The sequence below is a fragment of the Oncorhynchus masou genome, chromosome 21 (genome assembly GCF_036934945.1).
Source record: "Oncorhynchus masou masou isolate Uvic2021 chromosome 21, UVic_Omas_1.1, whole genome shotgun sequence".
NCBI lineage: Eukaryota > Metazoa > Chordata > Actinopteri > Salmoniformes > Salmonidae > Oncorhynchus > Oncorhynchus masou.
Genome location: NC_088232.1, coordinates 22,728,073 through 22,755,940, shown reverse-complemented (window position 1 = coordinate 22,755,940; position 27,868 = coordinate 22,728,073). Strand labels below are relative to the sequence as shown.

The 27,868-nt window shown below is 44.3% G+C and overlaps 1 protein-coding gene across 3 annotated transcripts in view; it reads left to right on the top strand.

Moving 5' to 3' along the window:
• Positions 1-802: 802 nt before the first annotated feature.
• ccdc85ca (coiled-coil domain containing 85C, a) overlaps positions 803-27,868 on the top strand; it is a 62,734-nt gene continuing 35,668 nt past the window's right edge. For 2 of the 3 annotated variants that reach the window (XM_064927787.1, XM_064927786.1), the window contains exon 1: positions 803-2,200. In XM_064927787.1, coding sequence (XP_064783859.1) covers positions 1,489-2,200 — 712 coding nt within the window. In that variant the 5' untranslated portion in view covers positions 803-1,488. The remainder of the gene's footprint in view (positions 2,201-27,868) is intronic. The other variant, XM_064927788.1, reaches the window with a different exon arrangement.

Sequence of the window (27,868 nt, the reverse complement as noted above, 5' to 3'; positions counted from 1 at the left end):
TTAAATTGTACTGGGAAACTTGATGTAAAGAAGTGAAATGTTATATTATATCATTAATTTGAGTGTAATTGGAGTCTTTTGAGAAAATACAACAATAATTATTGTCATCAACTAAGCTGTACCAATCAAAAGACTTCTCCTTACTGAGAAAATTATATGTGATTAGATATATGGCGAATTTCCACAGATCAATCATTTGAAAAAGAGAGGCAGCCAGAATGTTGGGGTGGCAGGGTAGCCTAGTGGTTAGAGAGTTGGACTAGTAACCGGAAGGTTGCAAGTTCAAACCCCCTGACATGGTTCAAATCTGTCGTTCTGCCCCTGAACAGGCAGTTAACCCACTGTTCCTAGGCTGTCATTGAAAATAAGAATTTTTCTTAACTGACTTGCCTGGTTAATTAAAGGTAAAAAGAAAAATAATAATATTCAGTTTAGGCCAAAAAATATATATATTTTATATTTTAAGTAAGTAAAACAAAACATATGCTTCAAAATGTATGAGTAGATGGCTTGACAGAAATGGTAGCAGAAGGTGAATGTTGAACTTTTGTTGCACACATATCCAGATGGTGCTGCGTACTATTTTGCGCATTGACGCTGTCGGTGTGTTTGATTGGTAAGCGTAATGTGTTCACCACACAGAACGCACTGCAACTGCCTATGCAACGCAATGCTGCAAGGAAAACGCAGCGTTCCATTGGAAATGAATGTCCTTCTGGTGTACCAACATGTCTCACTCTCGGTGTGATCGAGGCGTTCAACTCGACGCTGCCACAGGATGAGGAGAGGAGAGGGCGAGTTTAATCCATCAGATTCCAACCTAACTGCCATGATGGAGGACAACATTTAACGAGAATGCTATAATGTATCCATAGTGTGCACTTTCGGCTTACTTGAAAATGAGGAATTTATATACGAGCTCGTCCGCGGGATTGCTTAATTGGAACATTTCTGGAACTTTCTTTTGAATATTGCCTGGTTGAAAGCAAGCCCGTGCTGTGGACACACGCGACCTCTGACATCACGGATTTACGCAGCGCTTGTTGACGATCAGCGAGGCTGTGGGAGATCCTTCCCAGTCTGTGGTTGGTGAATCCGGTGTCCAAGAAGACCGCCTCTCTCCGCGTCTGTCCAGTGCGTTAAAGCGAGTAAGGCGTCTCAGAGAGGAGGTACCGGGATGAAAACGAAAAACTGCTTTTTTTGCGATTTTGCTGAATTTTACAAGGGGATTACGGTTCTGTTGCCTGCCTGCTTGCCTGCCAATTTGGGTCACCTGCTTCGCTCCAAGGCGCTTTTATTAGGCTCCACATTCCTGCCCAGTGTTGAATTAATCTTTACCCTTCATGCCGCATTGGAATAATTTCATCTATCATGGATTTGATTTTCTTTTACAAAGTCACCGTTGAGGCTCGGTTAGACATCCTATAGATTCGGACACTGTAAGCTACCATCGTACTCACCCATATAGCGCAACATCAGGAGGGGAACATGGCCAAAAATGCCCCAGGCGGACCGTTGCGGGATGATTTAAGCAAGCTCTCCGGAGAGGAGCTCTCCAGGCTCGGCAAAGACGAGCTGATCAGGAGGCTACGGAAAACGGATAACGAGAAAATGTACTTAATGGTGGAGCACGGGAACATGATGAAAGATGTGAACAGGAGACTACAGGTCCACCTCCACGAGATCCGCAGCCTCAAAGAGATCAACCAGAAGCTTCAGGATGATAACCACGAACTCCGGGAGCTCTGCTGTTTCCTGGACGACGACCGACAGAAGGGCAAGAAGCTGTCACGAGAGTGGCAACGCTTCGGCCGCTACACCGCCGGATCGATGTGGAAGGATGTCGGGGTGTACCATCAGAAGCTGAAGGATCTGGAAGCCAACCAGGACTCTGTGATGCGGGAGAACCTGGAACTGAAAGAGATCATTCTGATGCTGGATGAGGAGAGGAACGGAGCCGGGTCACGGAGCTCCATAGATTCCCAGTCCAGCCTGACCAACCTGAACGGGGGCACGGGAACCGTTAGGGACGTCGGGGACGGGAGCAGTACCTCCAGCACCGGCAGCGCCGGTAGTCCTGACCACCACCACAACCACATACACAAGCCAAACGAGGGAAAAATAGCATCCCTGCGGAGGTCTATGGACGACCTATCGCTGGCGTCACACATCCACCTGCGCATTCCTAATGGACTGAATGGTGAGTCCATATAATAATGACTGTACATATAGAATCCTATGAATTCTAGGATCCACAATGTTCCACAAGATCCCCAATGTTCCCCTTAATATTGATGATGATGAGGATCTTCATTTTACAGGCTACATCTTTAGTTTGTTATAGGCCTGACATGCATAAATGGTTGAGATGATATATTTGTTGAATGTATAGCCTGCATATGAAACATGAGCCATTAGGAATCTACCCTAGCTGGGTGTGTGAGTAGAGAAAGTGAATGAGAGTTTAATATGCCTATAGCCTAGAACACAAGTTACTTGGAGGTGTGAATTGAAGCCCTATCCAAAAACGATACACTGGGGCTACTTTTGACCAGAGCCTTGTAGTGCACTACATAGGGATTAGGGAATATAATTTTACTACCCCACTTGTTATACTGATGCCCTTCCCTCACACCTGTCTGACATCAGTGTTCCAGTGACATGATAATAGCAGTCCTTTCAGAAAGGAGTCAGGCCAGGGACACACCCAGGCCATGAATGACCTTCTGGCCTGTGAGTCAAAAACCTGAAAAGTCTTTAAAACAATGTTCCTCCCCACCTTTGATTGGGCTCAGCATTTCAATCTAATCTCGTCAGGCACCTACAACCACATTTTCCCCCCCGTGTCCTCTGTCACAAGACACTCATGTGCAGTGCAACCTAATGTAAAAGGTGTAAGATGCTTAGTTGTCTGTTCATTGTCAGCTAGTATACTATACTTAAACATCTCCTTGAAAAGTTAACTAGGCCTGCCTGTCATGCCCTGTTACATAGTAATAACACTGGTCTGACCGGGTCCAGAGGAATTTCACAGTGCTGTTAGTGATGAATGGTAGATAAGGGATGTGAAAGTATGTGGAGGTTGGGTAATTCCGGTGAATTTCCTCATCCTCACACCTTTCCACACATCCTGTCCACGAAGGTACTTCAAGGAAAATGATTGACACGATTTGATGGAAGGCAGTCATGATTAGTAGAGAGAGGAAATAAAATGGGTATTATTGAGGTTCCTATATCATTTTACTCACTAGAAGAAGTTAAAGATGAATTCCGGGATCTTAAGCACTTACAAATTCGTTACATATTGTATTCATTGGAATTCGTAACATATCCGAATTGCACTAAAAAAAAATATATATATATATATAAAAAATTGCAGGGCTTAACATATCACAATCACGTAGTACACAATTTTCGAGGACCCGTTTTGGCTTGTAAGCACTACTTTCAAAACTACTGGCTGAAATTATATAAAAGCTCTGGAGCATGACTTTAATAGTTGCAGCTAGTATTCACAAGAGTGTTTGAGAGTGTGTTGAACGTGATGGATGTTGATGGATAGGTGGATGGTGGTTCAGGTTCAGGAACCGCTGCATGGTTGGTTTAGAGGTGTCAGTACATTATTGACTGACAAGACTGAAAGTGGACTGAGAATAGACGGATACAGTCCATCATCATGTTTACATTGAGGAAGCGAAGAAACACACACACACACACACACACACACACACACACACACACACACACACACACACACACACACACACACACACACACACACACACACACACACACAGCAGTTATCCTGTACTGTGGGTTACCAGATGCACACACACTGCTGTCTCTCTTTTTCAGTCTGGAGGACCCTACACACTGGAGAGGCAATAAGCAGAAGACACAAACTTTGAACACGCGTGCTAGCTAAGTAGTGAGTGGGTACCAGGAAACATACAATAAAACACTAATGCCTGCAATATATCATACATATTTGAAGAAGGTAGTTTCATAATGAAACAGGTAGTTACACTGAAGCTACACTTCATAGTGTATCCATGTGGACTTTGTTGATTGTTTTTGTCAATTGACTTTTGTGGTTAAGGGGTCACGTGATGGTGTTACTGAGAGGAGTCACAGATGGTGTCACAAACGTATCCATCAGGGACACAGCCATGGTGTTTGGTTCCTCGAGACTAAGATGGCCACCGTCATGTTGACAGTGTTGATGGTGACAGTGTTGACGGTAAACGGTCCTTGTCCTGGACAGATGGCGTCTCTAATTACCTCAACTCTGTGCTGCACGGCAGACCTAATGAGGATTATTTAACTGAGTGTGTGTCCCAAACTGCACCCTATTCCCTTTATAGTGCACTACTTTTGACCAGGATCCATACGGCTCTGATCAAATGTAATGCACTATATGGAGAATAAGGTGCCACTTGGGACGCACTCTTACTAACGCCCTCCTCACAGCGAGCAGCAGGGCAAGGGCGACATGGTGCTAAGTCGTCTCAGTAAGTCACCTTGTTCAAATCAATACAGAACCCACTGACTGAGCTCTGCAAACTATCCATCTGCTGACATTTTAAGTATGACCCAGGCCAGGCCTCATAGCAGTCAAACTGTGTTAAACTTTTAGACAAGGCCTGTTTAACTTCATAGACATCTAGCTCTTTGCTGAAGTGTTGAAATGAACCAGTCTACTAATGGATCCTTCCTATCAACCAGCTAAAGTCTTTATCTTATCTTAGATATGCACTTAACACTATCCCCTCACCTTCCACTCCCTCGTCCTAAACTACCTCTATCCTATCTGTCCAATAGTCCTACTCCCGAGTCCCGAGTCCCTCAAACCCCCCTTTTCACCAGATGATAAACTCATATGCTACAGTGAGGACAGTTTGCTGGACAGTGCATCACATCAATACAGCTACAGTACAGACGATACTGAAGCAGTGTGCCCTTATGTGTGGCTCTTTTGTCCATGCGGTTAAGGCTAATCAATGGGGCGCGTCCCAAATAGCACCCTATTCCCTACACAGTGCACTACATTTGCCCAGAGCTCAACGTGTCCAAAACGGCAACCTGTTCCCATCGAGAATAGGGTGCCATTTGGGACGCATACAATGTGTGAAATGGCTGGTGGTCGCCGTGACAAAGCAATTGTTAGTGTGGGCATACAGCCCTGTATGGGGCCTTTGCTATTGAATACTTTGATGGACAAACTGTATTGATCATAGTGCCACTGTTGCGTGAATAATAATGTGGCCTGGTGTTGGCACAAGCTGCTCAGCTCCTGGCTGGCTGGTGAATTCTGATTGGTTCATTGTCACAGTGTCACAGAGCCAAAACCTATTTGGTATGGTTCAGCACTGGCTTGTCCTACCTGTCAAACATATATAGACATTAATTAACATTTAATGTTCAACTAAGCTATTTACCTAGTTATTATTGCGTTATTACATGGTTAGATGTTAATAAACCATATCATAACTTGTAATAACCTAATTATCTTCTCTTTCTCTGCTGGTCAAGAGTCAGCCAGTCCTTCTCACTCACATGCTGTTGACCTTCTATCCCGACCAAGACTGAAGCCTCACCTCCAGCATTCTCTCTCTGTGATGCAGAGGTCCTTGTGGGATTGCCTATGGCTGTCAATCAAGGAGTTATAGCCTGTTTATTGGTTCCCTGTGCTCTCTGGTCTATTAAATCAGCCGCTGAGGCTGAGGGGAGGGAGGTGCTACTGTGTCGCTGTCAGTTTTACCCGCTGCTTTTATTTACTAGCCTGGACCATGTGGGAGGCCGTTTCAGTTGCAGTTAAAGCCTCTCGTGTGTGTGCGTGGGGATATATGTAAGATGAGAGAGCCCACTTGTTGAGAATAGTCCTGACTGTAAATTCCCAAGATTAATTCCACTGCTGCATCAGAGGAAAAGGCCCGGGCCACGGACGCTTTCTCACAGCTACGTGTGTCATCTTAAAGTGGCAGCCGGTCCTCTTCTAGTTGTGTATGTGTCTGTGATATACTGTACATCCCACTTATCTGGCACGCCGTTTGTGTTTGTGTGAGTGCCTATGTGTGAGTTCATCATATAGGTGTGGCAGGCAGCCTCGTGGTTAGAGCTTTGGGCCAGTAAACGAAAGGTTGCTAGTTTGAATCCCTGAGCTGGCAAGGTACAAGTCTGTCGTTCTGCTGCTGAAAAAGGCAGTTAAAAACCCACTGTTCCTAGGCTGTCATTGTAAATAAGAATGTGTTCTTAATTAACTGACTTACCTAGTTAAATAAAGGTCTCTGGGCAGATGCCGAAAACAGTGAAGCTGATCGGTCGAGGGAGGAGTACGTCTTTTTGTATATGACAAGGAAATATTCTTATGTTTACTGTCAAATTTGTTGCACCTTTAATTCATGCACCTTTTCTCAGAAAATGTATATTTCAACACTGTCTGCTCAGGCAAATTTTCAAACTGAATAAACTTGGAACCAATCAGAACTCTTGTAGATACCCCTTGTGATGAAGGCAGCCAATGGCCTGCTTCTAAGATGTAAAAATAGCCTCTGATCTGCTGTCAGTGTGTTAAGATGAAATAATGCTTTCTCCCAAAGACTGAAATAAGATTATATATACAAAGTATGTGGACACCCCTTCAAATTAGTGGCTACGGCTATTTCAGCCACACCCATTGCTGACAGGTGTATAAAATCGAGCACACAACCATGCAATCTCCAAAGACAAAAATTGGTAGTAGAATGACCTTACTGAAGAGTTCAGTGAATTTCAATGTGGCACCGTCATAGGATGCCACCTTTCCAACAAGTCAGTTTGTCAAATTTCTACACTGCTAGAGCTGCCCCAGTCAACTGTAAGTGCTGTTATTATGAAGTGGAAACGTCTAGGAGCAACAACGGCTCAGCCGCGCAGTGGTAGGCCATACAAGCTCAGAGAACGGGACCTCCGAGTGCTAAAGTGGGTACCGCATAGAAATGAGCTGTCCTCGGTTGCAACACTCCCTACAAAGTTCCAAACGGCCGCTGGAAACAATGTCAGCACAATTGCCAAGTGTCGGCTGGAGTGGTGTAAAGCTTGCCGCCATTGGACTCTGGAGCAGTGGAAATGCGTTCTCTGGAGTGATGAATCACGCTTCATGATCTGGCAGTCCAAAGGACAAATCTGGTTTTGGCGGATGCCAGGAGAACGCTATCTGCCCCAATGTATAGTGCCAACTGTAAAGTTTGGTGGAGGAGGAATCATGGTCTGGGGCTGTTTTTCATGTTTTGGGCTAGGCTCCTTTGTTCCAGTGAAGGGAAATATTAACGCTACAGCATACAATGACATTCTAGACGATTCTGTGCTTCCAAGGACCTTTCCTGTTTCAGCATGACAATGCCCCCGTGCACAAAGTGAGGTCATTACAGAAATAGGCGAGGAAGAACTAGACTGGCCTACTCAGAGCCCTGACCACAACCCCTTCGAACACCTTTGGGATGATTGAAACGCTGACTGCAAGCCAGGCCTAATCGCCTAACATCAGTGCCAGACCTCACTAATGCTCTTGTAAATGGAAGCAAGTCCCCGCAGCAATGTTCCAACATCTAGTGGAAAGCCTTCCCAGAAGAGTGGAGGCTGTTGTAGCAGCAAAAGGGGGGGGGGTCCAACTCCATTTTAATGTGTTACAGTTTGCTGTTTACAGTTGACTAGCCTAGCCAGCCAGCTAATACTGTAAATGTCATTGTGCCTACTCATGAAGCTAGTGTTTCATGAGCCATCGCTCTGTCAGTGAATTACATTTTGAATCATGTTTTGGCATGATTGTCTCATTACAAGTAGCTAGCTGCAGGCTTAAAGAAACATTTGATCATATAATTTGGCATAGAACACCCCAAAAAAGCACGTCGATAAAAAGCTGTGTGTCATGTATGCTAGAATGGAGGTTTAAAAGCGACAAGAGACGTATGCATATTAGCCAATACCAGATGAGATCTCAAATAGCAGCTTCTCAATATCATGGTGGGCATGTATAATGTTGGATGCATTGGAATATAAAGGTATGGAGAATGATAAAGAGCCTGTACGGTTATAGAACAAGCAGTTGGTAAATGAATGTTTGGGTTTCAAATACTAAATATTCAGTGAATGTGAGTATGCATATTTAGATGGTTTAAATGATTCATTTTCATAAAATTGAACTATGGTCCTGTGTCTATACAGATCCACACTTCTCAGTGTTAAATGAACACGTCGCTTAGTGTAAAGCCTAAGTTTTGTGTTTCCCAGAGTGCTCTGCCTTTGTGGTGAATTGTAGAGTTACCACCCTTGACTGTAGTTGTTAGTGACAGATATATGGTTGTAGTCTTTTTTTTGTCCTTTGGCCTTTTCCAAGTGAGATACTAAACAAATTGCTTTCATTCAAATGTAATTATTCAACACAATACAATTATTTGATAGGGCCTTATTTTGAGATCCTAGTTTTATCTGCAAGTCACATTATGCTGTCTTAAAAAGTGATGTGTAATTCGTATTGGGATCGAGCCAGAGTTGGCTAGCCAACATTTAAAATGTTTATTCACTCACAATTTGTATTCAGAATGACTGCCTGACGGGGAAGTCTACAATAGGAGTTTACCAAAACCATCTAAATTGGAACAACTATTTCAGGAACGGGTGCAATAAGTCCAAGTAACACATTTAATTTGTTTAGAAAAATCTGTTTTTATATGTGAGTAGCATAAGATGAATTAATCAATCAATGTACATGTAAAAACAGAGATATTAAACAAAAACAAAAAAACAAATCAACCTGAAATAGAGTATGTAGGGAAATAGTGATGGGCATGGTTTAGGTTTAACACTGGTTATTAACACCAACACTGGGGTTCTTTTGCACCAATCCATGTTAATGTAACACTTACAGAGTTAATTTAACACCCGAATCAACACTAGAAATGTCACACTGAAAAATCAACACTAGCTAACACTGGCATGTTTTCCATAATGTATGTTTCATGCAAATACATTCGAACAAAGAACACCATCACAAATAGTGTTTCGCCATTTGATGTGTATGGAAACAGATAGCAAAGGTGTCTCAGGCAGTATTTGAAGTATCTAAATCTAGTGTAACCTACCAATCAATGTATTTCAAGTGCCGTGGAGGGCACAAGCTTAAAATGTTACAGTCCAGAAATGAGAGCTCTACCATCGATGCCAAAAGCCCGGGCCTACAACTATACAACTATCATCAACGAATGCTTCAGTATTCTGTCTAGGAGCATTTGTGTGCCCAGGCCCCATAGGCGTATCAAAAGGATCCCACCCTGGTCACCAATGTAGCTGACCGATGTAGAGAGAAACAAATGCCTTAGCAGAATGCAATCTAAAGCTTGTGTGGTCCAGAGATGAGAACTCCACCATGTATGGCAAACGCCTGGGCTCCTGATGGGGACAATGTAATTATCACCACTGCATGTTACAAGAGTCAATACATCTGTTTGCCACCTGTTAAACTGATTCTACATTGAATTTAGTCTTCAACATGCTCAAACAAGCATGTGTATACCTGTATGTAGTTGGAGTTCTTCAACTCTAAAATGCACGAGACTGTGTCAGACAAAACCCACAAAGAAAACAGGCAAAATGCGGTCTTAATGTCTGAATAGTGACGGCAGGGCTAGTTCAAACTGCAGTAGGATGGTCCTCCTCACAGGTGAATGAATCAGCCCATGCTTGGTGAATAGCACTTGGTTGATCTCTGGGAGCAGGACACAGGAGAGCCGACTAGATCATGTGAGACAAAAGTGAGAGACAATAATGAATACAATAAATCCTCACAGCACAATAATGGAGTTTGTGAGCTGGATTATGTGGCATTTCGTCAGCATGAATGAAATGAGTGGGTCCTACTGTAACGGGTGTCGTCGTCTGAAGAGGAGGAATCGGACCAAAGCCCGGCGGGGGGGAACTGTTCATGACTTTTTATTGAAACTGAACACTATAACAAAATAAAAAAGAGAATAAACAAAACCGAAACAGTCCTGTCAGGTGCAGAAAACACTAAACAGAAAATAACTACTCACAAAACATCGGAGGGAAATGCTACCTAAGTATGGTTCCCAATCAGAGGCAACGATAGTCACCTGATTGAGAACCATACCCGGCCAAAACAAAGAAATACAAAACATAGAAAAAGGAACATAGAATGCGCACCCAAATCACACCCTCACCAAACCGAAATAGAGACATAAAAAGCTCTCTAAGGTCAGGGCGTGACACCTACCTTGATGACTATATTAGCTATACACTACCTGTCCTATAGATTTTTGTAGTTTTAAATTATGACTTTGAATAAACTGCTATCTAAAAACGCTCCTCGTCCTGGAAAGACATGCTAGCTAACGATAAAGCTATCTGTTCCTGCTAGCTAGTAACACTAGCTAGATAACTAGAAGCTAGCTACACTACTATGGTTGCTGCGTTGGGAGTCGTTTTACAGCTTGCATTGATGGTATCATGTTAATATAACTAAATAGTTAGATGACAAAAAAATAAATAATACTTGACCTAATAGCAGATTGTCAGACGGAGATCTCTCTCTCTCTCTCTCTCGAGCTGTCTCCAGCTGTCTACTACCTTAGATACGGATAATGTGATTGGCAGACAGAGATCTCTCTCTCTCGAGCTGTCTCCAGCTATCTACTACCTTAGATACGGATAATGTGATTGGCAGACAGAGATCTCTCTCTCTCGAGCTGTCTCCAGCTGTCTACTACCTTAGATACGGATAATGTGATTGGCAGACGGAGATCTCTCTCTCTCTCTCTCTCGAGCTGTCCCCAGCTGTCTACTACCTTAGATACGGATAATGTGATTGGCAGACAGAGATCTCTCTCTCTCTCTCGAGCTGTCTCCAGCTATCTACTACCTTAGATACGGATAATGTGATTGGCAGACGGAGATCTCTCTCTCTCTCTCTCTCTCTCTCTCTCTCTCTCTCTCTCTCTCTCTCTCTCTCTCTCTCTCTCTCTCTCTCTCTCTCTCTCTCTCTCTCTCTCGAGCTGTCTCCAGCTGTCTACTACCTTAGATACGGATAATGTGATTGGCAGACGGAGATCTCTCTCTCTCTCTCTCTCTCTCTCCCTCTCTCTCGAGCTGTCTCCAGCTATCTACCACCTTAGATACGGATAATGTGATTGGCAGACGGAGATCTCTCTCTCTCTCTCTCTCTCTCTCTCTCTCTCTCTCTCTCTCTCTCTCTCTCTCTCTCTCTCTCTCTCTCTCGAGCTGTCTCCAGCTGTCTACTACCTTAGATACGGATAATGTGATTGGCAGACGGAGATCTCTCTCTCTCTCTCTCTCTCTCTCCCTCTCTCTCGAGCTGTCTCCAGCTATCTACCACCTTAGATACGGATAATGTGATTGGCAGACGGAGATCTCTCTCTCTCTCTCTCTCTCTCTCTCTCTCTCTCTCTCTCTCTCTCTCTCTCTCTCTCTCTCTCTCTCTCGAGCTGTCTCCAGCTATTCACTACCTTAGATACGGATAACGTGATTGGCAGACGTGATCAGCAGAGATAGTACACAAGTTGTGTTTTCCTGTCCAGCTAGCGGGTATAAAAGTAAGTTTTCTGCCCAAACAAATAGCAAGAATTGACATTTCCAACAAACAGAAATGTGTTCAGAATGAATAAATATACACAATATGTAAAAACCAGCTCCTCCCTTGACAGAGATCAATCATCTCGAGAACTAAAGCAGATCTTGCTCTTTTTTGTTGCCTCAACAGTATGGGAATTTCACTTCATACACTTTTTTGTTGTTCCATTGATGCTATATGGAATATACACACTTATTTGAGGTTCTTTACAAGTTGTTTTAATAATTTCGTAATTATAATCGGGAATAATAAACTTAAGAAGAATGCCCGTCAGGAAGGGGTGCGGTCCAACTAATGGATAACTGAATAACTGTGTACTTCACACTGCTTTGAGGTGATTAGACAGTCGAAGTAGTTTGAGGTGCAAAGCTGTGCGCTCTGTGGTACGGCTCTGTGTGTGTTTGGTTTTACCCTGTCTCGGGCCTTGGCTCACTCCCTGGATGATGACAGTGTTTGATCAGGTAGTGTAGAGCCGGGATCGGGGGCTATGTGTGGCGCTGTGTGTGTAGTTCTGTGGATGGGGCTGTGGGGGTCTTTGTTCAGCCGTCTCTGTTGTGTTCAGCTTCTGTATCCTGCTTCCCAGCTGCCCTCCTCCTCCTCCTCCACCACCACCCCACCACCCCCAAACTTTGATCAATGGCTCTTTCTTTCACTCGCTCACTCACTTATTTACTGTCATTTATTCTCTCTCTCTCCTCTCGCTCTTCCCCTGTTGCGCTTCTTCTCACTCCCTGTCAGGCTCTCACTCCCGCTCTCTCACCCCCTCTCTTTCTCTTTTACTTTTCCTCACTCCTCCTGTTGCACTTGTTCTCACTCTCCGTCCAAACCCTGAACCCCCTTTCTCTGGTGTTGCACTCAGTGCCCCTCCCCTTGTCCCCCCACCCTTACTTTGGTTCCCACAGCCTGGACGCTGCTGAATTGGAGAGAGATCGAGAGGGAGGGAGAGAGGCAGAGAGAGAGGCAGAGATAGAGAGGCAGAGATAGAGAGGCAGAGATAGAGAGGCAGAGAGATAGAGAGAACAAAAGGCCTGACTGAGAGGGGCTTGGATGTAACTCAGGCCTGAGTGGTGACTGTCTCTCTCTGGCTGGCTAGGATGGAGAAGGAGAGGGTTTAATCCATGGCACCTCAAATCCTTTCTCGTACATAATGTGTTTGACCAAGGCCTGGCTTGAACTATCAACAGTAAATACTGTAGTTCTAATGTATGTTTTCTTGTGAAACATGGCATATGTTAATCCTGTCAATCGTTTAGAAGAAACCATTTGGGGATTTCTATGAAACATATGTGGATGGATGTCTATTTATGGGCCTCATCTACAGTAGAAGTATTTATCCTAAATCAGATTTTGTTGTCCAGCCAAATGATAATCATCATGATGTTGAATTGTGATCCTCTATAAGAACATGGTGAACATGGTCACACTGATTAACATGGCAGACTCAAAATAGTGTGTGTTTGTGTGTGTGTGTGTGTTTGTGTGTGTGTGTGTGTGTGTGTGTATGTGCAGAACTTACATACAGTATGTGTGGATTGATCTAACACATGTTTATTTCTGTACATGTCATTACTGGTTTTGAACAGAATTATAGATTTTTTGAATTTGAGGGTGTTTTTCTCAGGACTCACTTTGCCCACCTTAGCACTTAGCACTTAGCACTTAGCACTTAGCACTTAGCACTTAGCACTTAGCACCGTAAATAACTCGAAAACCCACAGCGATTAGGCTTAGCGGGAAAGTCAATACACATCCAGACCCAGCAATAAAATTAAAAGCTTTTCAAATCTGTCGCACTATCCACCCAGCCAGCCTAGTGTAAGGAATGCTATAAAAGCAGCGGCCCTCTTTGATGTGTGTGTGTTTGTGTTTATGTGCACACTGCAGGCCCAAGGTGTGTCTGTTATTGTTTTACGACAGTCCAATTTCTTGTAAGTCATTGTGGAATGAATCCTCAGTTATAGGCATTGTCACATTCTGACCTTAGTTCCTTTGTTATGTCTTTGTGTTAGTATGGTCAGGGCGTGAGTTGGGTGGGTTGTCTATGTTCCATTTTCTATGTTGTGTTTTTGCGTTTGGCCTGGTATGGTTCTCAATCAGAGGCAGGTGTCGTTAGTTGTCTCTGATTGAGAATCATACTTAGGTAGCCTTTTCCCACTTGTGTTTGGTGGGTGTTTATTTTATGTGTCTGTGTGTTCCACACGGAACTGTTTCGGTTGGTTATTTCACGTGTCGTTTATTGTTTTGTTTGTTTGTTTGTTTTGTTGTTTATGTTTGCTTGTTTTAATAAAAAGCATGAACACGTACCACGCTGCACATTGTTCCTCCGATCCTTACTACTCCTCCTCGTCGGAGGCATGAACATTTCAAACAGGAGAACATTCCAGAAAAAAGGTGGCTAGGAATGAGAACATTCAGACCTCCCAGCCAGCCAACCGAGGGATGGATGGTGCTCAATCTGCCATCCCATTTGGGGTCGTATTGGAGTTTGGGTCCTATTTCAACTTACAGATTTTGTTTCAGCCCCCACTTCCCATGGCTAGAGAGAGAGAGAGGGAGAGAGAGAGAGTCGAGTTGCCCTGTGCCGAGTTGCCCCGCCCGGTCAGCCCTGTGTATGGGATCTCCTGGATTCCCCAGCAGCGGTAGAGAGAGAGGTCCAGGTCTCCAGCCCGCCGACCACTTCATCCCTATTTACGAGGGGTTAGGGCACACTTAGAGGGGTTAGAAAGAGCATCTCCAGACAAGCTCTTTTCTAACATGCCATTAAAACAGATGACTATTATAGAGGCTGAGGATCTGGTAACTGTTAGCTTGGCTTATCTCCCCTGCCTTTTGACTGGTGCAGGAGTTGGGGTCTACGGGCTGAATCTTTATTTAAGAACCATGAACATAACTGACATTTTCATTCAAATCTCCTGTTGACATCAAAGTATTATTTCCACACAAAAGGTATGAGCACAGATCTCAAATGAGTATGAAGCCTTTAGAGTGTTTGTTGGTCATGTTGCTCATTCCGGGTTGTATGGGATCCTTTAAGATCCCATGAGATCTAGAGGAGTCATTGCCTGCGTCCCAAACGGCACCCTATTCCCTATATAGTGCTCCGGCTCTGGTCAAAAGTAGTGCGCTATATAGGGAATAGGGTGTAATTTGGGATGCCCACATTGAATCCCTTGTCCCTCTTTCAGGAAGCCATATATCTCGTGTGACCATGTAATCCCCACGCCTCAGTGAAAGAATGGCCGACTGGGATAATTTATGCCCCAATACTCACCAGGTCATCCGTACCCAGGTCACAGCTATGTCTGTCTGTGTTGTATAATACACCATGTCACTACCTGTTTAGTCATGCGTTTTTGGGTCAGTAACATGAAACTGCGCCGGAGATCAAAGCTTATCCGGCTGCCAAACATCTATGGGACGTTCTGGAACCAACGGAACAAACCAAAAGCAGATGTTGTTTTCCCAGAATTCTGATTCCGGAATAAATTCATCAGAACTGCTGAGGTTGTGAGCTGGTTTCCCTGAATGTAGCAATGTGGGTACACAGTTCTATATCTACAGGTACAGTATGTGTGTCCTGGGTGTCCATAATTGCTGCTATGTGCACGCGAAGAAGATGATTGGAAAGAAACATTAAAAAACATGATCTTTCTTTCATTGTAACACACCGTAGATCAGCAGACCCTCACAAGCTCTAGTTGAAGAGACACACAGTGAAGAGCAGGACTCAACCAACCTTGTTTTATTGTGCACATGCTTTGCCTCAGTGTTTTTGTTCAAGTCTGAGGTTCTCAGAGTTCCAGCTGACTCCCTGCTGTTCAGACCTCGCCGTATAAAGAACACAATAATCTGTCTGTCTGTCAGGTCTACTCCCTCTCCGGCCTCTAGGTCATCAGGCGGCTGATTATCCCGCACACCTGTCACCATCGTTTCGCGCACCAGCGCCTCATGACACTCACCTGGACTCCATCACCTCCTTGATTATCTTCCCAATATGTGTCACTCCCCTTGGTTCTTTCCTCAGGTGTTATTGACTCTGCTTTCATGTCGGTGCATTTTGTTTCGTGGTTATTGTTTATTTGATATATTAAAACACTCACACCCTGAACTTGCTCCCCGACTCTCAGCGCACTCGTTACACTGTCTGTTTTCACTCCCTCCACACACATACAGAGTGGGACATCCCAAATGTCACTTTCTTCCCTATAAAGTGCACTGCTTTTGACCAGAGCCATATGGGCCCTGGTCAAAAATAGTGCACTATAAAGGGACTAGGGTGCCTTTTGGGTTGCAGCAACAGCCTGGCTGGTCTGGTGTTGACTGCTACAACAGTGTGTAATTAACCTGTTCATTCCTAGCTCAGACAGCCACTAAGAATAGACTGGAGACTGCAACCTTGTGAACACTTGAAGAGGGAGAAATACACATCTCAGATAGTTATAGAGTTTTCTTGGAGAGTTTTGTAAACAATTGAAAGACACAATGTCCAGAACATTTTCTGGGACAGAGGACCTAGATGGGGAGTTTGTCTCCACATGTCCATTTGTCAACATATATTTACTATAAAAGACTATCTGAATAAAAGTTGCATTTGGTTTATTTTCAGTTTGGTAATTGAAGTGTGATAAGCCTGTTATTTGGCTGTCCGGTCCAAATACAGTTTGTTATTCCACAGACAAAGCGGGGTCATTTGTTTACATTGAGGAAGGCTGTGTGTATGTTGACGGAGGAGCTTGGGTTTCCTGTCCCAGTGAATGGATGGATGAATGAATGGATCAGTTTCAGTTCTACTCCACTGAGATTCTACTTCTTGTTTATGTGAACGAACAGCCTCTTGGCCCTGTGCATGTATGCATGTGTTATTGTTACTACTAGCATGGTTAGTGCTCGGTCTGCTTCGAATGATTTATAGCCCAGGGAGAGAAGCGAAAGCGCTTGTCTCTGTTGTTGTGATAATGACACTGCATAAGGAAGACCTTTGTGGGTATGTATGAGCCAATGAAAGACAGGTTAAGAATGTTTACCCTCTGAAGGGTGAGTAACTTCTTTGATTTAAACAATGCAGATTGAGGAAACAAGGTGCATATTGACTGATTGATTGTAGAGGGCTACTCTATGGTTTTCCCTTGGTCAGTAATTGGAAACACACACACACACACACACACACACACACACACACACACACACACACACACACACACACACACACACACACACACACACACACACACACACACACACACACACACACACACACACACACACACACACACGCTGGTCTCAGCCCACAGTGTCTGCATGTGGAAGGTCTGGGTTGGACAGATGGACAGATGGACATGGAGTGAGAGCCAAGGGGAGGCTGGAGGCTTGGGTTGCAGATTACTGGGGTGTTTTTGACTTTAGTTGGCGTCTTGTGGACCCAGACCAGACACTGAGACTTGGGCAGGCTCGGTGAGGCAGTGATAGATCATCGGGATCTGGATTCATAAAGTGTCTCAGAATAGGACTGTTGATCAAGGATCAGAGAAAAGTGACTTGGCTGGGATAATTTCCTTCAATGTGAGACTTCTGCAAATGGCAGAAAGGATCAGGAACCCCCCCTATCTCTATTTCCTCAAACTCCTCCCACTGTCTCTCTCTCTCCACGATCCATGATTCGATGCAGTAACGCTAAGGGCTTGTTAGGGTTATGGTCATCACTTACAGTCTTATTGACAGAACAGGACCTGATCAGCTTGTAATGTAGCTGGTTGGTCGGAACCACTTCCCTCTCTATCTTATCTATCTAGAGACAAGGAGAGAAAGGTCCTAGCTGTGTGTGTGTGTGTGTGTGTGTGTGTGTGTGTGTCTCTGCATGTGTGCGCGTGCGTGTTGTGTGTGTGTGTGTGTGTGTGTGTGTGTGTGTGTGTGTGTGTGTGTGTGTGTGTGTGTGTGTGTGTGCATCGCCGGAGACCATTCCTGAGGAACTCTTCCTTTACTGAGCTAAACAACATTTGGTTTTGAAAGACTTTTATAATAGATTCATATCAGAGCCTTGCCAGAAGTCACAATCATTTATTTTATTACTTCAATATTGTTTTAATATCGCTTCATGCATTTTCCCAGAGCTGTCATACTCAGGAAACTGAATCTCTTCTCATTTCCGTCTGTCTCACAGTGGAAGTGGAGGGGGGCAATATAAATATATTGAAATGGATTTTTATCATTTTGAAACCCATTCAATCCAAACACGACTCTTGAGATGGAAACTATATGACTATCACAATTGCTTTTCGTATCGCAATTCTCCGGAGCGTTCTATACTTTCAGGATGGCTCATTTATAGCAATGTTTTCCTAATGGTAGGTTGGACAATTTCAACTTTATCAGAAGACCGTTCAGGTGTATGGCAGGAAACATTGCTTTCTTGATTGTGGGAGCCACAAGAATACTTAGCAGAGTAACAACACAAGAAAGTTGGTGAAACAGACACGGGCTTTGTGCTATTCTGATCCTAGATCTGTGTGTGTTCAAAAAAGCTGCCGTGTCAGGTTCCACCACATTCCTCCGCAGACCAGAGAGGAAGTTGGATCTCACTGGGTTTCACCGTGTGAAAGGGACACACCCAGGAAACCCTACAAAAACATTGTGACAACATGGGCTCTTCTCAACAGCGCTCATTAGTGTCACACTACAACCGGAAGCCGTGTGTATTCTCAAATACCCAAGCATTCCGTTACATGAGCACACACCTGTAGAGTTTGAGGCAGCTAGGAAATAGTTCACTTTGTTAGAGCAGCCACAGCACTGTAGAGGGCCTACAGGAAATATGAACTCAGCGTTAAGTAAAGAAATATATGGATGTTATGGAACTTTCCACTCTCTAGCAGTAGAATGTGGGCTGCTCAGATTGAATTAATTAGCTAGCTAGTCATATGGAGGCATAGAATTTCACAGGGGACATTTTGTTTTCGTCATCTTTCCCTATCCCTCTTTCTCTACCTCTTTTCCACATTCAAAATCTCTCTCTCTCTCTCTCTCTCTCGTTCTCGCTCTCGCTCTCTCATGGGGAAAGTGACCTCATTGGAGGGAAAAGGGGGTCAAAGGGGAGCGGGAGGCTGGGATTGGCTGGTCTCGCATGGCCAGGAGGTGGTAGTCGTGGGAACGCCATAGCAACCAACGATTATCTGCCGGTTGATTGATCCCAGAGGACCGGTAGAACAAAAGAGGGAGAGAGGAGGTAAGAGAGTAGGTGAGAGTAAGGGCTAGGGTGAATGAACGAGAGGTATGTGTGTATGTTTGAGTTTGTAAGTATGAATGGTATAGACCGTACTATAGAGGGTGTTGCTGGCTTTTAACCCCAAGAGGGTGTGGCTGATTCAGTGTCCTTTCCACAAGACACTGCAGCCAGACAGGATGGCAGGGCCTGTTATGTAAGCATGTGGATGGATGAGCAACCTCACCAGGGCCAATGAGTTGAATAACCTCACCATGCAGTCACCAGGGCCAAATCCTCCATTTAGATGTGACAGACTGTCTGTTACAGGATTATTTATAGATTTGTTTTAGGTCATTCTGATTCACATCAGTTGCCAAGCATTCCACTAGTGGCTAATGGAAGACAGTGATGTGTTTTTGAGAGAGTGAGAAAGAGAGATAACCAATTCATCCATGAATCAGGTATAGCAGGGGAAGAAATACGGGGCTAGAAGCGGGCATTTGCTAGGGTCAACCCCAGTGTTGCTAGGGTCAACCCCAGTTTTGCTAGGGTCAACCCCAGTTTTGCTAGGGTCAACCCCAGTTTTTCTAGGGTCAACCCCAGTTTTGCTAGGGTCAACCCCAGTTTTGCTAGGGTCAACCCCAGTTTTGCTAGGGTCAACCCCAGATTTGCTAGCATCAACCCACGTTTGCTAGAGTCAACCCCAGTTTTGCTAGGGTCAACCCCAGTTTGCTAGGGTCAACCCCAGTTTTGCTAGGGTCAACCCCAGTTTTGCTAGGGTCAACCCCAGTTTTGCTAGAGTCAACCCCAGTTTTGCTAGCATCAACCCACGTTTTGGTAGAATCAACCCAGATTTTGCAAGGGGTAATCCCCATTTTGCTAGGGTCAACCCCAGTTTTGCTAGGGTCAACCCCAGTTTTGTTAGGATTATTCCATGTGTTTGGTGTGAAATATGAAGGAAGTCAAAAGCAATAAAAAACAGATTGGCTTCTCCTGAGCCTGCAGTTGGCCTCTTGGTTTAATCTGACCAATCTCTTAATCCCACCGGATCTGTCTCATCCTCTCTTTCTCTATCGCTCCCTCCCCTTTTCTCGCTGTCTCACCTGAAGAGCAGCCATTTTACATTTGAGTCATTCAGCAGACACTCTTATCCAGAGAGATTTACAGGAGCATTTAGGGTTAAGTGCCTTGCTCGAGGGCACATCCACAGAATTTTCACCTAGTCGGCTCGGGGATTCGATCCAGCAACTTTTCGGTAACTTGCCCAACGCTCTTAACTTCAAGGCTACCTGCCGCGGTCACACCCTCCCTGAAAGGTGTGTGTGGCATCCGAATAGAAATGTAGAAATGCTAGTATTCGGTCTAGAGATTCTGTATTCTGTTAGGCTAATCATCATTGTTTGGCTTCTGTGATTGAGAAGCCTGTTAGATAATTCCAGACAGAGCGACGGGGGGGGGGCGGGGGGGTTAAGCTGTACCCCTGTCACTGTCTGAACCGGGTTGGAGGGGGTAGAGGGGTGTGTGTGTGTGTGTGTGTGTGTGTGTGAGTCTTGCTTGGGTCTGCCCGGGCCATCTGTCCGACACTATTGTTTTGCGGACAAAGGCGTTGGGGGCTCTTCAAAGCCCCACCATGGTGAATGGGTGAATGAAGCATCACGTCACCCCACTATATCACTACAGGACCCTGAGCATGGGCTGGCTAACGCCGAGACTGACACACGCAGAGTGGAGAAACCAGCACAAACTTTCTTTCTCTCTGACACACTCACACAGTCTTTATTTCCCATCTCTCCCTCTCCCTCCCCTCCTGCCTCTTTACTCCACTATCACAGAAGGTACAGAGTGAGAGGCTAACCTCACAGGCTATCCTCTCCTGCCTGGAGGCCCCTAGATAAGACAGGGTTACTAGGTAGGGTTAGGCTACACACACACACACACACACACACACACACACACACACACACACACACACACACACACACACACACACACACACACACACACACACACACACACACACACACACACACACACACACACACACACACACACACACACACACACACACACACACACAGGGTTAGGCTGCAGGGTTAGGCAGGGCCAGGGGACAAAGGTCTCTCTTTGAATGATTAGCCCAGGCCTCTCATCTAATGCTTCAGGTTTATGACACCAGCGTATCTATCTGAATATAAGTTTACCTCTCTTTACCTGTCTCAAAATGATTGAACTATCCAATCCAATTAAATTAGTTTACTCAGTATATTGTTGTTTGTGCATTGTATTCACACAGCCCGTATGAAATACTTTTCCTTCCCTGTAAGTGATTATAATGTGATATGTTATACTCTGTCTTTCAAAGATAATTCATAAAGATTCAAATAACTTTACAGATCTTCATTGAAAAGGGTTTAAACACTCTTTTCCAAACATGTTCAATGACCCATAAACAATGAATGAAAATGCACCTGTGGAACGGTCATTAAGACAGTAACAGCTTACAGATGGTAGGCAATTAAGGTCACAGTTATGAACATTTTGGACACTAAAGAGGCCTTTCTACTGACTGAAAAACACCAAAAGAAAGCTACCCAGGGTCCTTGCTCATCTGCATGAACGTGCCTTAGGCATGCTGCAAGGAGGCATGAGGACTGCAGATATGGCCTGGGCAATAAAGATCATCAAGGACAATAACCACCCGAGCCACTGCCTGTTCACCCCGCTATCATCCAGAAGGCGAGGTCAGTACAGGTGCATCAAAGCTGGGACCGAGAGACTGAAAAACAGCTTCTATCTCAAGGCCATCAGACTGTTAAACAGCCACCACTAACATTGAGTGGCTGCTGCCAACACACTGACTCAACTCCAGCCACTTTAATAATGGGAATTGATGGAAATTGATGTAAAATATATCACTAGCCACTTTAAACAATGCTACTTAATATAATGTTTACATACCCTACATTATTCATTATTCATCCTCATGCCTTTTGCACACAATGTAAATAGACTCTCTTTTTTTTCTACTCTGTTATTGACTTGTTAATTGTTTACTCCATGTGTAACTCTGTGTTGTTGTCTGTGTCACACTGCTATGCTTTATCTTGGCCAGGTCACAGTTGCAAATGAGAACTTGTTCTCAACTAGCCTACCTGGTTAAATAAAGATGAAATAAAAAAAATAAAAAAAATCTCATGTCTGTATGTACTGTATATACTGTACTCTATATCATCTACTGCATCTTTATGTAATACATGTATCACTAGCCACTTTAAACTATGCCACTTTGTTTACATACCCTACATTACTCATCTCATATGTATATACTGTACTCGATACCATCTACTGCATCTTGCCTATGCCATTCTGTACCATCACTCATTCATATCTTTATGTACATATTCTTTATCCCTTACACTTGTGTATAAGATAGTAGTTTTGGAATTGTTAGGTTAGATTACTCGTTGGTTATTACTGCATTGTCAGAACTAGAAGCACAAGCATTTCGCTACACTCGCATTAACATCTGCTAACCATGTGTATGTAACAAATACATTTGATTTGATTTGATTTTAAATTGCAATGTCCGTACTATGAGAAACTTAAGACAGCGCTACATGGAGACAGGACGGACAACTGATCATCCTCGCAGTGGCAGACCACGTGTAACAACACCTGCACAGGATTGGTACATCCAAACATCACACCTGCGGGAAGGTACAGGATGGCAACAACATCTGCCCGAGTTACACCAGGAACGCACAATCCCTCCAACAGTGCTCAGACTGTCCGCAATAGGCTGAGAGAGGCTGGACTGAGGGCTTGTAGGCCTGTTGTAAGGCAGGTCCTCACCAGACATCACCTGCAACAACATCACCAATGGGAACAAACCCACCGTCGCTTGACCAGACAGGACTGGCAAAAAGTGCTCTTCACTGACGAGTCGTGGTTTGGTCTCACCAGGGGTGATGGTCGGATTCATGTTTATTGTCGAAGGAATGAGCTTTACACCGAGGCCTGTACTCTGGAGCGGGATCGATTTGGAGGTGGAGGGTCTGTCATGGTCTGGGGCGGTGTGTCACAGCATCATCGGACTGAGCTTGTTGTCATTGCAGGCAATCACAACGCTGTGCGTTACAGGGAAGACATCCTCCTCTCTCATGTGGTACCCTTCCTGCAGGCTCATCCTGACATGACCCTCCAGCATCACAATGCCACCAGCCATACTGATTGTTCTGTGCGTGATTTCCTGCAAGACAGGACTGTCAGTGTTCTGCCATGGCCAGTGAAGAGCCCGGATCTCAATCCCTGGGACCTGTTGGATCGGAGAGTGAGGGCTAGGGCCATTCCCCACAGAAATGTCCAGGGAACTTGCAGGTTCCTTGGTGGAAGAGTGGGGTAACATCTCACAGCAAGGTCTGGCAAATCTGTTGCAGTCCATGAGGAGGAGATGCACTGCAGTACTCCAGATACTGACTGTTACTTTTGATTTTGACCCCCCTTTGTTCAGGGACACATTATTACATTTCTGTTAGTCACATGTCTGTGGAACTTGTTCAGTTTATGTCTCAGTTGTTGAATCTTGTTGTGTTCATACAAATATTTACACATGCTAAGTTTGCTGAAAATAAACGCAGTTGACAGTGAGAGAGCGTTTCTTTTTTTTTGCTGAGTTTATGTGAAGCTGCAGCCCAGTTTTGCTTTTGATTGGCACTGTTCCAGATAACAACTCGGAAAGTATCTCTGGAATGTGAGGTAGATGTGGAGTTTGAGCAATTAACACACCACTCGCAATGTACACACGCCATGTCACTGGTTTCCCGTCGCCCTCTCTACAGTGTGTGTGTGTGGGTCAGCATCTTTCACATTAAACTTAGGACCAATGCTGCTATCTTATCCCATGTTCCCAAGGCACACACTCTCTCTGTTTCGGAGAGGACACAGCCCTCCTTGAGGGGGAGTCTGGGTACTTGTACAGGATACTGTGATTAACAATACCTGGAGAAAGCGGACAGACTTATTCTAGTACGACAGTAAAAACAGGCTTGGAATTACAAAGATACTCAGTGAACCCCCATAAGCCTTTGCAATATGTTTATGTTGATGTTAACCCATTATTTCAGAACCCCCCACAATTACCAAAGGTGGAATATACACTGTTCATTGAAAATGAGCTGAAAGGGAGATGTTCCTGTAACAGGGATACAGTGACTTGGAAAAGAGCTCATGAGCATCGATATATCCTTTCTGATAGAAATGGGTCATTCTCCTTCTCTCTTGTTCTTTGTGTCTTCCTCTCATCCCCCTCTCCTTTTCTCTTTATCGTCTTCGTCTAATTTGCATCGGAGGATGTCCGTAGTATCTTCCCCCGTCTCTGCCCAGTTGTGAAACCAACGTCTACTGTCACCCATTCTGGTATTAGTCAAATGATTACCCTTGTTTGAAAATTACATTTATCCCAGTGGAAGTGAACTTGTGTCCAAATACACTTTCACCCTGATTTTCCCGAAAGGCTCATTTTAGGATTTAGAGCAACTTTCATCCTAAACAGTTTTGACTGTTATTTAGATATCAACTGAAACCATACAAGCCACAAAACTGGGAGGTACATTTCGAGGGGTTTCAATGTAATATTCCATGTGGAAGATCATTGAGTCCATGTTGGTAATGATGCTTAGTTTTAGCTCTAGGCAGTAGGGATCTGGTCTCTCACACACACACGCACGCACGCACGCACGCACACACACACACACACACATACACACACACACACACACACACACACACACACACACACACACACACACACACACACACACACACACACACACACACACACACACACACACACACACACACACACACACACACACACACACACACACACACACACAATGGAAGGAAGCAGAAGAAGCCAATATAGCCAAAGAGCATCCAGGCCCTGAAGTCAAACAGTGAGGTTTGTTGCTTGGATACCTTCTTGCCAATGCCTTGATATTCCGTCTATCTCCTCTCCATGTTGTTTCTCCGGCGATCTCTCTTTTTATTCCACTGTTTATTTTTCCACGTTTAAGTCAAGTCCTGACTGGCTGACTGAGGCCTGTTTGTTTACCTGTGTTTGAATGGAGCGACAGGAAGATGAAGGAAGAAGGCCTTGAGGCAATACTTTACTCCACGCTGGGTGTTTATGTACCAAGGTATTTGGACAAGTGGAGTTAGATTATAGACCCTGGCACTCAGTCATTTTAATTTAATTACACCTCCAAACGTGAACTTATAAACAAGCCACCAGGAATGTAATGAAATCTAACCAGGGAGTAAAACACTATTTCCCTTGTCTGTTCATTACATACAGAAAGCCTTTCATTTGATCAACTCTCTTTATCTCCTGCTTTCCTTGCTATGGGGTGAGTGGTACCTCATAGCTAAGTGTTTGCTTTAGCTAGGTGTGTTTATGATGTTGTTATGACAGAGTTAGTACACAACGTGTTTGGTGCCGGTCAGCATTCATCTCGGTTGTTGTCTTTGTGGGCTCCCGAGTTGTGCAGCGGTCTGAGGCACTGCATCTCAGTACTAGAGGCGTGACTACAGACCCTGGTTCGATTCCAGGCTGTATCACAACCGGCCGTGATTGGGAGTCCCATAGGGCGGCGCACAATTGGCCCAGTCTCGTCGGGGTTAGGGTTTGGCGGGGGTAGGCCGTCATTGTAAATAAGAATTTGTTCTTAACTGACTTGCCTAGTTTAATTCAAGGTTAAATAACAAAAAAAATGGTGTCAGTGTGGACAAGTACCTGCAGGGTGCTACAGTTGACACACTCAAGACTGCTTTGATTCTCAATGAGTGACCTGGTCAAATAAATAAAAAGTAACATCTTTAGATGGGGAAACATTGTGCTACATTTCAGCCTTGTTGTAGTAATAGAGAGCTAGCCTGGTCCCAGATCTGTTTGTGCTGTTTCGTCAACACTGGTCATTGTCATAGGAGTTGCAAAAACAGCACACGAGGATCAGGGACCAGGCTAGTAGAGAGTTGTAAATAAAGTTTTATAGTGGTGAAACAGCATATGCCCCTGTCTACCAGCGAATCCAATGCTTTGCTCTGTAAGATCCTTACAGCTTTCAGTCAGATTCTGTATGTGTAAAAAACTGTGGGATAAAATGGCCGTTTCCCATCTAAAGCCAGTTAGCCTTAAGCTTGAACCGGGACCAAGGCCATGCTAACACTCATAGTGTGGATCCCAAATGGGACCCTATTCCCTGTGCACTACTTTTTACCAGAGCCGAATGGGTCCTATATAGGGAATAGGATGCCATTTGGGACGCATACACTCACATTATCCCTAGACACTGATCTAAGGTCAGTTTTGTGTAGTATTACCTCAAGTCAGGATTTGGGGAGGTTAAACTGATCCTAGATCTGTGCCTTAGCCTAAAAGCAACCGGAGGCCCCAGTTAGTTCCTTTTCAGGGGATACAGGACTTTGAAGCAACAGGCCTAGATTCTGACATATTCATTGGCTTTCACCTACCCAGTCCATGGTTCTATCAGATCTGCCATGTGGAGTGAACCCTAGCAGAAAGGACGGAATGAAGCACAGCCGTAGTTTAGCTATCCAAGGTCCCTCTCTATAGGGAGGCCTAACCTTAGCGTGTGCCTATCGACTCCCTGTAACCTTCACGCCAATAACGCTAATGAGCCTAGCGCCACGGCCGTTAGATATCTCATGTGGCTCTTTGGCACTTAGCAGTTAGCGAAGAGCACTGTAGAGCTTCACTACAGGGACCTTCACTGTGAGAGGTCAGGTTAATAGCGAGCTACACACCAGTGGTGTAGTGGGGGTTTTACGCAGGTATAGACTGTATACCTACTTGTTTTTCAGTGGGCATGGCGTATATTCACTTCTTAATCCCCACTGATGCGTATCAACTAATAAGGCTGATGGAACAGACCAGAATGTTTAGCTTAAAATGGTGATAACGTATTATTTCTTCACATATTAGGCACAGCAATGTGCACACGGCCGTAGGCCTGCGCCTGAACGTTCTAAAACACGGTTTTAAAATGTACATTAGCACATGCGAGTGGTTTGATGGGCAAAGATGGAAATATCTCTTCGGAATGTACAAAGAGGGGGATTTAAAGATGCGACAACTATCATGGTTGCTAACATAACTAGGATAATGCCTTTGGTTGCTAGGCAATGAAAGAAAGTTGAAAGAAAACGAGAACTCATATGAGGAAGTCTTCATAAAGAATGATTGCCTTCACGTTTTTGTGGTGAGATTTTGGCTATAGACTACTTTGAAGCCATGCATCATAATATGAAAACGTCCAGGTGTCAAACAATTAAGGAACAGGGAAAAACAGTGACGCTGCTAATGATAGGGCTTTTGGTAGTTGATAAAGCTTTCCCAAAACCTACTCTATGAATGACGAGCCACAAAGTAGCCTATGCCTACCTCTCAGAATGGCATCATGAGTATTTGCGTCAATTCAGTGGCCGTTTCTTTTGCAAACTCCATCTCATGTGCAACAGAAACACTGCTAACCAAACAGTGCTAGGTGCCTACCCTTAAAGGGTAACTACACTCAAAAATGGAATAATCTTAGATTTTCCACAGACCTCGAAAGTGGCGTCTTGATGTGTTTCAAGTATTGTTATGGACTTAGAACATACAATTTTGTTGTTTTTCTGTGACTTTGAGAGTAAAAACCTGGAAACATTGGGACAAATCTGAAACCTGCGAATTTCTGAATCAGTTGACAGTCTCATTTATCTGTTTCAATAGAGTACCACGGTGTGAGTCATAATACCCATAAAACCTAGAGGTCAAACAGGGAAATGGTTCCAATCATTTTTCCACCATTCATTCTTCTGATAGGGGATTTTAGAAACACTTAAAATAAGGGCTGTGTTTCGTGTAGGCTTAGCCTGGCGTGGAATTTTGATAACCATGTAAATTTCTCCAGGGCAAGGTAACTTTTATCAATATATTCACCTGTATTTACCCCCCAAAAATGAAATGC